The 12,117-nt window shown below is 45.0% G+C and overlaps 1 protein-coding gene across 2 annotated transcripts in view; it reads right to left on the reverse strand.

Annotated features, from left to right (window-relative positions):
* Positions 1 to 11,469, reverse strand: part of Crk (CRK proto-oncogene, adaptor protein) — a 29,632-nt gene extending 18,163 nt beyond the window's left edge. Inside the window, exons 1-2 of one of the 2 annotated variants that reach the window (XM_005349536.3) lie at positions 11,124 to 11,469; positions 883 to 1,248 (exon numbers count right to left, since the gene is read on the reverse strand). In XM_005349536.3, the coding sequence (XP_005349593.1) occupies positions 883 to 1,248; positions 11,124 to 11,364 (607 nt within the window). In that variant the 5' untranslated portion in view covers positions 11,365 to 11,469. Of the gene's footprint in view, positions 1 to 712; positions 1,249 to 11,123 lie in introns of both variants that reach the window. The other variant, XM_005349535.3, reaches the window with a different exon arrangement.
* Positions 11,470 to 12,117: the final 648 nt, after the last annotated feature.

A 12,117-nucleotide genomic window follows, 5' to 3' on the forward strand; every position in this document is an offset into this window, starting at 1 on the left:
AAAAAAAAAAAAAAAAAAAAAAGAAAAGTCAATCTGTTTTCTATAACTCATCCTCTTAGTTGTGGGTGTCTGTTATGTCTATTATAAACATAATTAATAGTAAGCCTATCCACTAAAATAAAAGCAGTTTTTGATTGGGCAGTGATGGCACACACCTTTAATCCCAGCACTCAGGAAGCAGAAGCAGGCAGTTCTCTCTGAGTTTCAAACCAGCCTGATCTACAAAGTGAGTTAGTTCCAGGACAGCAGGCCTACACAGACACCCAGTCTCCAAAACAGGAAATAAAATAAAATAAAAATTATGGAAAAATCCCACTTAAGTATATTGCTATATACCACTTATTACATTCTAATCTGTGTGAACCCATCTTGTTTTAGACAGTGACAAATAGAAAGCAAGAAAAAAGTTAGGATATAGATGAGAAAAGTTACTTCATGTTAATTCCTATGAATTCAGGTGGTTATTAGTCAAAACAGGTTTAGTAGATAAATCAGAACATTCAGTTATACAGTTTTAAGTTTACTCATTGCAAAACAGGTTTTCTCTAAAAGAGAGAAAACCCACATAAAATGCCAACATCGGTATTTAATGGTTCGACATCTACAACATCACAAAGCTGGCGCTGCATCAGCATTCCTACAAAGCTGTAAGAGGTCTGAAAGGGAGACCCTGGAGCAGATCTCATCTTTCTACATTTTGCACATTATGTACCTCCAAAGCCAAGGCTGTCTTGTCGTAGGCATTAGGGACTCGCTTCTGGATAACCCTGGCATAAATGGGCCCATTCTGGAGGTTAGGGAGCGGAGTGTTGACGCTGGGTTGGGCATAGGGCCCAGGCTCCGGCCCACCCAGTGGCTGTGGGTGGGAACCCTCCTGGTTACCTCCAATCAGAGCCGATACTGAGGCGGAGGCAGGTCTATACTTCTCCACGTAAGGGACTGGAATCATCCCCCTCTTTCCTTCGCTGTCCTCCGCATTCCACCACTGCTCTTCAGGCTTATCCCGGATTCTCAGGATGTCTCCTTTCTTAAAGGGAAGATCTTCTTCATCATTCCCATTAAAGTCAAAAAGGGCTCGCACATACTCTGCCTCCTCCTGCCTGAGAATCACTCCACTACCCTGCCTGGATCTGGAAACTGGTTCTATCAATGTTGTAGTGTCCAAATAGTGTATTTTGTAGAATTCCAGTAAAGCAGGCAATGAATCAAATTCTTGATCTCCTATTCGGAGCCGGGAGGGACTCACTCCTGGAAAAAATAGAGCAGAGTGTCATTTGAAGACATACCATACTGCAGACGAAATAGATTTTTGTGTTTCTCATACACAGCTAGACAATATTTGACCAACAAAGAAAGAATAAAAAAAAAATTTAACCCCTTTCTTCACAGTCCAAATGGCTATCACCCTGTAAAATTGAGCATCCCACTACCAGCACCCAGATGGTGGCCTCACAACTATAACTCCAGTCCCAGGGATCTAATGCCCATTTTCTTGACTTCTTGGGCACTTGACAACTACATGATGCAGAAATAACCATGCAAACAAACACCTATACATATAAAATAAGTAAAACAAGCATCCTCTAGAAAGAATGATGCCCATCACCATGCGGAGGGAAGAAAAAGACAGCCATAACAAACCAGGCCACTTGGCTTGCAAAAGCACTACACTTTTTTCATCATTCTCCCAGTGTTCTGTTGCTACCCCATAAATAAACCAAATGTACTCTACAGCCCCAGGAAATACAGCAAGCTCTCCTTTTTTTTTTGGGGGGGGGGGTACAGCTTTCTCTGTGTAACAGCTCTGGCTGTCCTGGAACTTGCTTTGTAGATTAGGCTGGCCTCAAACTCACAGAAATCTGCCTGCCTCTGTCTTCCAAACGCTTGAATTAAAGGTGTGCACCACCACTGCCTGGTATTTTTCTGTTTTTTTGTTATTGCTGTTATTTTCAAACCAAGTCTGTGTGGCCTTGACTGGCCTGGAACTCACTTTGTAGACCAAGCTCACAAAGATCACAGAGATCCACTTGTCTCTCAACTGCTAGGATTAAAGGCATATGCCCTGGCCTCAAGCTCTCCTTTTTAGTAGGTGCATGCAACTGCTTCAACAAGAGATGAGAAAAACTTAAGATGGGCTGTGGTGGTACACATCTTTAAGTCCAGCCCCGAGGAGGCCGAGTCAAGCGGCTTGGCTCTCTGTGAATTCAAGGTCAGCCTGGTCTACAGAGTGAGTTCCAGGACAGACTCCAAAGCTACAGAGAAACCTGTCTTAAAAAAAAAAAGATAAAAAACTTGGAATCTACTCTAAGCTCATACTACAATGTACAATTCCGAATTTGGCATTAGATTCCCTGAAATTTGAATTACAGATGGTTTTGTGTGGTGCCATGTATCAGGAACCGAACCCAGGTCCTCTCTGCAAGAGCAGCAAGTGCTCTATTCACAGTCATCTCCTCAAACTCAAAAAAGATTTCAGTTTTTATATGGGCATGTATCTCTGAGGAGGTATGTGCATGTACATGCAGGTGCCTAAAGTCAGAAGAGGGATTTGGATACCCTGGAGCTGGAGTTACTTATTAAAAAAAAACAAAAAAACTGAAGCTGGGTGGTGGAGGAACATGTCTTTAATCCCAACATTCAGGAAGCAGAGGCAAATGGACTTGTTTTGTGTGTTTGTGCTCACATGTGCTCTATATCAGCTATATGTAGGACTCCCTGAGGCCAGAAGAGGTCAGATCACCTAGAATTGGAGTTACAGGTGGTTGTAAGCACTCTAATATGGCTGCTGAACAGAACTCTAGACGCGCAGGAACCAATCTTAATGGTGAGCCATGTCTCTGGCCCTTGTGTGGATTATTCTTAGTCAACATACATGTTTAATTCTGAAATTAGGGAAAGGGGTAGAATGAAATTCTACTTCCAGCTTTAAGCAACTTACAAAGAGACAAAGGTGGGAACAGTTCGGGGTGTCTTAGAAAGACATCTTTCCACAGGGGAGATGTGTGCCTATAAAAATCAGAAGCAGCAATAAACTGCCTTAGGACACAGCAAATCACAAGGAAATGGGGAGTTCTGCTGAGTCAGGAACATTTCCAAAGCACCTGTAGTCGAAGAAGGAAGGCAACCACTCCCAGTCACCCACCAAGCACCCTCCCACCCCATGCAGTACTAAGGGCAAATGGGATGTGTGTGTGTGAGGCTGGGGGAAGAACCAAGAATATCACTAAGTCAAACCCCTTTGGAAGGTGAGTGCAGTGAAAATGTTAAAAGGGTAAGTTTCAGAAGCTCCTCCAGCACACAAGCTCACACAGTTAAGCATGTGTGCTGCTCTTACACAGGATCAGGTTTCAGAAAATGTATCTCTAGTTTCAGGAGATCCATCACCCTCTTCTGGCCTCCATGGGCGACAGGCACAAAAATGGCGCATATACAAACACACATACAGGCAAAATACATAAGTCATTTTTTAAAAAAATAGTCAAAGATAAGTTTAGTTCTTTCCTTGTTCTAATGCTGCTAATACTGCATGGTATATAAGCAGGTTCACTGGCCTTGTTCTGTAATCTCAATTTATAAAACACAAGCAAAGCAGCAAACAAACCCATGACACACTTTACCTGCACACCTCTATGCTGCTAGCACTCCAATAATGGAGGGATGCCTGGTTTGACTAAGTGGGCAATCAGATATAAGGGACAGGCAAACTTCATTGATTAAACTCCAGAGGGAAGAAAAGGCAAAAGAATGCACACAGTCACAGATAAGGCCAGACCTCACCACAGCTATGCATTTGGGTTCCTTTTCCCTCCTCCTAACCACAAACAGCCAAAGGCAGGAAACAGCAGGGAGGGAAAGGAAGGAGGTACAGTCGGTCAGTCTGGAGGACAGAACCAACTACAGAGCTCACAGCTGCCTGGACTTGGAAAACCTCATTCTATATCAAACCGGGGTGAGATTCTTTTCTTTTTTTTTTTTTTTTTGGTTTTTCGAGACAGGGTTGTTTCTCTGTGGCTTTGGAGCCTATCCTGGAACTGGCTCTTGTAGACCAGGCTGGTCTCGAACTCACAGAGATCCGCCTGCCTCTGCCTCCCGAGTGCTGGGATTAAAGGCGTGCGCCACCACCGCCCGGCTGGGGGTGAGATTCTTAATGTGCAGTCTAGATATTGAGATTGCACGTAGGTCCTCACATATGCTACAAGTTTCCTGTTGAGAAAGGTTCTTACTAAATTGCCCAGATTAGCCTTGAATTTAGTCTGTAGCCTAGACAAGACTTCAATTTGTTATCCTCCTGCCTCAGCCTATCAAGGAGCTTAAATTATAGGCTTATATCACTAGGCCTGGCTTGAATGTGCAGTTATGAATTAACATAACAAAAAATAAGTATTAGCCAGGTGTAGTGGTTAGCAACTGTAATCACAGAACTTAAGAGGCAGAGACAGAAAGTTTGTCCTAATTTCCCCGGGCACCCTGGTCTTCAAACTGAGTTCCACCAAAATATACATAGTGAGAAAGTAACAAAATAAACAAATAAGCAAACAGCTAAATTTTTTTGTTGTTGTTTTTGTTAGGTGCTTCTCTGCTATCTGCAAAACCAACTATTTTTAAGGTTTTCAGGCCTCAGACCACAGAAATTTTTACAAAGAATTCATAACACCCAAGGGCTCTGTGCTAAAACTGGCCAGGTCACTTCTGGCAACATCACCCAGAGCTGATCCATCATCAACCTTTCCAAAATCTCACAGCACTTCCTCTTTCCTTCATTGCCATTCCTCTCTTGCTTCTCCTCTGCCGATAGCATTTACAAAAGTTGCTTAAATAAATACCCACTACTGGTCCAATACATAGGATTAAAGACTGCTGCCTTCCAGCTAACAAGGTAGTCTGAAGACTAAGGAAGACTGGCATGACGTGTGCCAGCAGCCCCCAATATTTGGGAGGTAGAAACAGGAGTATCAGGAGTTCAAGATCATTTTTGGCTACATTGGGGGAGGGGGGGGCGTTCCAGGCCAGTCTGGGCTACATGAGGCTATTTCAAAAAAAGTAACAAATATTAACAATAAACAAATGAATAAAAATCTTCTAAAAAAGAGTAGATATTGGCATGGTACTTTTTAGATTCATGTTGGATGAAATCAGATTCTCATTTACTGGCTGTATAAACTGTTAGCTAATTTCTTCTTCTCTATGCCTCTGTTTCTCCATAGAACAGGGTCAAACACCTATTTAATAGTTTCTGAAGTGACTGGTGTCAGGCACAGAGGGGAAGACAACTCCGTCTTTAAAAAAAAAAAAAATAGTGGTGGCCAGGCAGTAGTGGCGCATACCTTGATCCCAGCACCCAGGAGGCAGAAGCAGGCAAAGGATCTCTGAGTTCAAGGCCAGAACTGCTAGGGCTATAATGGCAACCTGAGTTTGATCCCTGAAGCCCACATAGCCATGGCAGAAGAGAACCAGCTCCCTCTCATCTCCACACATACACCTCAACACATGCACCCCCATACATCATGGACACATACAACAACTAAAAACTTACAATAATAAATTATACTAAAAGGCTGGGGGCCAGCAAGATGGCTCAGTAGGTAAAAGCATTTGCCACCAAGTCTGACAACCTCAGTATGATCCCCAAACTCACATGGTAAAACAGACTCCCACAAGTTTTCCTGACTCCCACAACAAGATGACAATTCAGCATCATCCTTCCCTCAAACCCTCTTAAACCCTTAAGAAATGATGGTTCAGTGGGTACAGCTTGTGCATGGCACAAGGATCTGAATTTGGATCCCAGCACCCACAATGAAAACCAAGCTTGAGGACATGTTCCTGCAAACCCAACATTGGAGACTAACACTGAACAACCCCAGGGGGCTCACTGGCCAATCAGGCATTTGGTGACATCCAAGTATAGTAAAAGGCCCTTTCTCAAAAAATAAAGTAGCAATCGATGGAGGGAAATGCCCAATACCCATCTCTAGCCTTCATACCCAGACACACACAAACATACACACATTACAGATTCAACTCCAAGAAAATTTCAATTCACCCCCAAAATCCTTTGAACTATGCTTTTTGCCAGAGAAGATTCCATAAAAGCAGAACAGTCTGATAGGTCTGACAAACTCAGAATTCTCTCCTGGAAATCTACAGTTCACAGGAGTATAGTAAAGTTGGTGGCAAGTCCTATTTTATCTTACCACAGGACTCCCCTCCCCCCATAAAGCCTCTCAGTAACTACTAAAGCACTTCTCTGAAGAGCACCTGGAGAAATGGCTCAGCAGCTAAGAGCACATGCTGCTTTTGCAAAGGGCCTGGATTCAGTTCCCAGCACTCACATGGTAGTACAACCATCTCTAACTCCAGTTCCGGAGGATTTAACACCCTCTTCCAAGCTCAGCAGGCACTGCATGTGCATGATATATTTATATACCAGCAGGCAAACAACCATACATACAAAATAAAAGTAAAGAAAATCTTATGAAAAGATAGACAAAAAAGAACTTCTCTGGAACCATTAGATTAGAGGGACACACAGACCATCCATCTCCAAAGTGATGTAAGATGATCACAGCCAGGGTCTTGCATATTAAGCAAACACTCTATCCCCAGCCCAAGGTAAACTCTGAGGTTCCCTCACCTACTAGGCAACAGGTGGAGAGCTTCAGTTGTGCAGGTAACAGCAACCACAACGCTGTTTCCATGGACTAGACCCAAGGCTCTTTCACATCTCAAGCACTCTCCCCTTTCTACTCAACATCACTCCCTTAGAGGTCCGTGTTTACCATCCACACTGTGCATGCCGGAGAGCATTTCAGGGCTGAGCTTTTCCATTTCACTTGAACTACTTTCTCATATTGTTATATTCTTCTTCCTTTTTTTTGTTTTTGTTTTTCGAGGCATAGTTTCTCAATGTAACCTTGGCTATCCTGGAACTCGATCTGTAGACCAAGCTGGCCTTGAACTCAGAGATTCGCCTGCCTCTGCCTCGAGTGGAACTAAAAGCAAGAGCCACCACGCCCTGCATATTATATTATTATTGTTTTAAGATTAACATTTATGCCGGGCGATGGTGGCGCACGCCTTTAATCCCAGCACTCGGGAGGCAGAGGCTGGCGGATCTCTGTGAATTCGAGACCAGCCTGGTCTACAGAGCTAGTTCCAGGACAGGCTCCAAAGCCACAGAGAAACCCTGTCTCGAAAAAAAACAAAACAAAACAAAACATTTATAACCTGGGCATTTACTTAATATGCCTACCACACTCAAATATTTTATGTACTTGACTCCACTCACTCACTTCAACAGCCCACCCTAGAAGGTATTGCTATTTTCCAACTTTCAGAGAGGAAGAAACCAAAGCAAAGCAAAGTTAAAACAAATCACCCCAAGTAAATAAGAAGTGGCAGGCCGGGCTGGAGAGATGGCTCAGCAGTCAGAAGCACTGACTGCTCTTGCAGAGGACCTGGGTTCAATTCCCAGCACCCATGTGGCAGTTCACAAAAATCTGTAACTCCAGTTCTAGAGAACCCAGCACCCTCACAGATATATATTCAGGCAAAACACCAATGCCCATGAAATAAAAATAAATTTAAAAAAATAAAAGAAGTGGCAGATAAATAAATTCAAACCCAGTCTCAGCGTCTCACTAGAAGAATGTATATACCCAGTTTGGTGGCCCATATCTTTAATCCCAGGCAGAGGCAAGGCTCTTTGTGAGTTTGAGGCCAGACTGATCTACATAATGATACCCTGTCTTTAAGTTACAATTACACGCACACACGCACATGCACACATGCTCGCGCACGCGCACCCACACATTTTATTCAAGAGGTTTTTATTTTTGACCTCCAATTCAGGGATGATTTGCACTGTGAGCTTTCTACCTCCACCTCCCAAGTGCTAAGATCACAGGCCTATGCCACTAAACCTGATCTGTGTGATACAGGGGATTAAAATAGGAGCCCTCAGTCTTACTAGAATGAAGGCTTCTATCAACTGAGGTTCATCCCCAGCTGATAGGGATCAGTCAAAATCTAGTCTTTACTGCTTCAAGCAGAAGAAACTAGTGGATCAATTGTTCCAAGTCTTCCCAAGAAGCTCACCTTAGAGACTATGACCCTTAAACTTGAACGAACTTTCCCCTATGGCTCTGGGGCAGTCAAGATATTCCCAGGCTATAGCAGCAGAGGAGATCATCTGTGGGAACTGAAAAATCTATGGTAAATTCAAATAAGTTCATTGAGCTGGGCCCAATGCCTATAATCCCAACAACATCAAGGCAGAAGCAGAAGGATCTTCATAAATTAGAAGTTAACATTATCTACATAGTGTAGATAATGTCAGAGCTACAAAATGACCCCATCTTAAACAAAAGGTTATTGGGATAAGGTGATAATCCCCAGCCTATCTTACATGTGGCTTACCCACATGCCTCTTACAGTGTGTGTGCACAAGTGCATGAGGCATACGTGAATTATGTGTGTGTAGGTCAGAGGATAACCCTCAGGAGTTGGTTCTCTTATTCTACCCTGGGATCAAAGGATCAGACCCAGAACCTCAGGCTTACAAGACATGTGCTTTTACCTAGTGAGTCATCCCACTGGCTCTTATCTTTTTTTTTATTTATTCATTTAAAATTCTGAGCAGAATGCTAGTGAACACCTTTAACGCCAGCACTCAGGAGGCAGAGGCAGGAGGATTTTTCAAAGTCAGCCTGGTTTATATAGACAGTTGCAGGCCAGTTAGGGGTACACAATGAGACACTGTCTCAAAACAAAAAAAAGCAGCTTCCTATGTGCACTTCAGGGATCCCAACGTAAATAAACAAAGAATAACAAAACTATATAAGGAGTTGGGTCAGTTCTCAAGTTACAATGTCTAGCTCAAATTCTGGTTCAATTATATTCTAAATTTGTGACCTTACAAGTTACTGGATTGCTAGCTACTTTTCCAAAAAATAGAACTATTTTAATAAATGAGAATTGCAATATTTCACTTACTATATTGTTATTGACAGTAAATTATTACATAAGGCACACAAAGCACTCAGCAAAGCATCTGGCAGACAAACACCAGTCAATAGTGCTAGCTATTAGTATCATATATGCCTCTCTAAAACTCAAGTCATTCCTGTGTGGCTTTAAAAAAAGGGCTTAATGGGGAGAAGAACAAAGATTAAGTAACCATCATAAAAACAGCAAGTGAACTGACCTAGAGAGAAAATGGGGTACATGACAGAACAAATTGCCACAATGCCAATGAACTTTCCACACCTCACCCACAAACTGGCAACCTTTCTCTAAGGCCAACATCTATTTTGAAAAGGTGGAGCTGATGCGATATAAAACCACAGTGCCCAGGTATAGAGAAGTACCAAACTAACAAGCCTGCCTGCTACTGGTCCCAAATTTTATAACAAAACACACAGAGAGAAAGCTGAGGACTGAAATTTCCTACCCCACTATTGGGAATAAAACCTAGACTGCCCAAATGCTAGGTAAATACCACTGAACTATATCCCAGTCCCACCGCAACCTAACTTTCTATTTTGAGGCAGTCTTACTGAGTTCTCCAGGATCGTCTTGCCATTGTCTCCTAGGTGCTGGGATTAGAAGCATGAACTATGAAATGTGGCTGAGAACTGAATTTCAATGATAACACACCATCCTAGTGCTAGTACTGCTCTTAACACAAACAGTAGATGGCACAAAAACTAGAATGTATCTAGTTTAGGGCAAGTATGCTACATTAATATTCCTGTTTTATTTTATATTATTAAACCAATGAGACCTAGAAAGATCTGATGTGTGAACTAAAGAGACCTCAGCACTGTTTTCCCCTTAACTTGCATGCCAACCAAAAGAACTGTCTATCCCACCGCCTCATCTCTGGCCAAGGTGAGTAAATCTAAGTTAGGACTATCCTAAAAGTGCAACTCTGCTAAGATTACGCAAGGATTCTTCATTCACGAGACTGGCTCAGATCTAGGAGGAAAAGGCTTCCACATCAAACATCCAGAAAGCAAGAAGCTTGGTGCTGTTACACACATACACAGACAAAGGTGATCTCAGAATCACTTTGCATCTCAGAAACCTCAAGTCCTAAATGCATGAACTTCCTTAACATTGCCAAGACAACTCCAATAATAAGGGGAAGACAGTTACAATTCAAGGGCCCTTGTCAAGGAAGACCCAGTTGGATAACTCAAATTCTTCTTGTTATCTTCCAGCCAGGTCTGTTCTTGTATCCTGGAAGACTCTGGCCACAGCACCAACTTACTGAGCAAGAAAAGACCCAGGTACATGACTGGCACTGTTTAAACTCAAGGAGAGTGAAGCTCCATTTACTTCCAGGGTTGTTTCCACTGGCTTATACCTGGTTTATTTTCTGAAGGAAAAAAAAAAATCTTGCCTCCACTAATCACTTTGAAACTAGAAGTTCTAGATGCAGCAGACAATCTTTTGGACACTTAAAACCTCCGGGACCCAGTTTGCCATCTAGGCTTCAATTACGCTGGGCTGGTCACAGAAGACTTTTTTCTGTTATCAAGTCACTTAGTTCACCACCTTCGTATTCCATAAGGGAAGAGCACGGTAAAAAGATTTTGGAAAAATGCCCAAGAAAGGAAAAAACCGACCGGCTTCCTGAGGGTGTCTCCATCCCTCTCAGCCAGCCAGTACGTGGTGACTTCCTACCGAAGGCCACCAGGGGAGTATGGCCAAACCCGCTCTAACACTGCAGGAAACGTTTCGAGCCTAAAAGCCACTTGTAGGATTAGCAGATCCATTCTAGGCACCTCTGCCAAATTATGTCCCCGCAACATCCACCTCCCCCCATTAACTCTTTGTCCCCAAATTGCCTGGCCCTGCCCTGCCCTTGGGCCTGACCCTGGCGCCCAGCCCCACCCCGGGGCCGCAACAGTTCCCCTTCCCCGGCTCCCAAGGCACACCCAGAGGCCTCGGTGAGAAGATCCTCCTCCCCCACAATCCCGCTTGTCGGTGGGAACCAGCCTGAGCAGAAGGCAGCTCCCCCGTCAGGGTCACTCCTGCCCACGTCCCTCCTCCAGAAGCAGACCAGAGTTCCACGGCCCTCACCCCCGCCCGGGGCCTCCCGCCCGTCTGTCCCTCACCCGGCGGAGGCTGAGCGGGCGACGGAGGCACTGGAGGGCGCGGGCCGCTGCTGTTGATGATGTAGTGAGAGACACGCGAGTTCTCGGAGACGCTGAGCACATAGTCCCCGGGGCTGGTGCTCGAGTCCCGCACCAGGAACACCCCGTGCCGCTGGCCCTGCAATAGCGCCACCGCCTCCTGCCGGCTCAAGCGGCCCCAGTACCAGCTACTCCGCTCCTCCGAGTCGAAATTGCCCGCCATGGCCGACTCCGCGCCTTCACGCTGGGCCGCCGCCGCCACGCGAGCCCCTCCAGCCCTGGCGCCCGCCGCCCAGCGGACCGGCTCCGGTAGCAGCCTCCCAACAGCGCCCGAAATGGCGGCGGCGGCCACGGGCCTTCCCCACCGGAAATGACGCGCTCTCTACCCGAGGGAGACTGCCGGGAAGGGGACCGCCGCCCGCCATTGGGAGAAGGGAAACGGAGTCCTTGGGGCCCGCAGTGCGCATGCGGCTTCATGGGCGTCGCCTCCAGGTCCAAACCCTGACGGCCAAGGACCGGGAGGCGGAGTCTAGGACTAAGGGGTGGAGCCTCAGTCTGCAGGCTGACTGATCTGTGTTTGACAGATTGGTGGTGGAGGTCTTTCGCCCAGGACCTACAGAGAGCAACTCAATGCAAAGGACTGGAGTAGAAAAGATGGTGTGGTTCCGGGATGTTAACCTCCATCAAAGCTCCCTGACAAGTCGGTCTTCTGCTGTTTGCTTCAGTTTCCCCCGAGACCTGCTGAAGTTCTCGTTATTCATAGATATGGTTATTCATAACCATCATAGATATTGTATTTGCTCTGCAGGTGCACTGGTGACCCAGACTGGGCCGTAAGTCACCGAATCCGCAGACCAGTGGGAGGAACCAGGAAACAATTAATGACAGAGGAACATCAAATGCTGTGATGGGAAGCAAGGATACACAGAAATCAACTAAGTCATCTGTAGAGGGATCCAAGGAACTGGGCAAAGTG

This window comes from Microtus ochrogaster, chromosome 7 (genome assembly GCF_000317375.1).
Source record: "Microtus ochrogaster isolate Prairie Vole_2 chromosome 7, MicOch1.0, whole genome shotgun sequence".
In the NCBI taxonomy this organism is placed as follows: Eukaryota; Metazoa; Chordata; class Mammalia; order Rodentia; family Cricetidae; genus Microtus; species Microtus ochrogaster.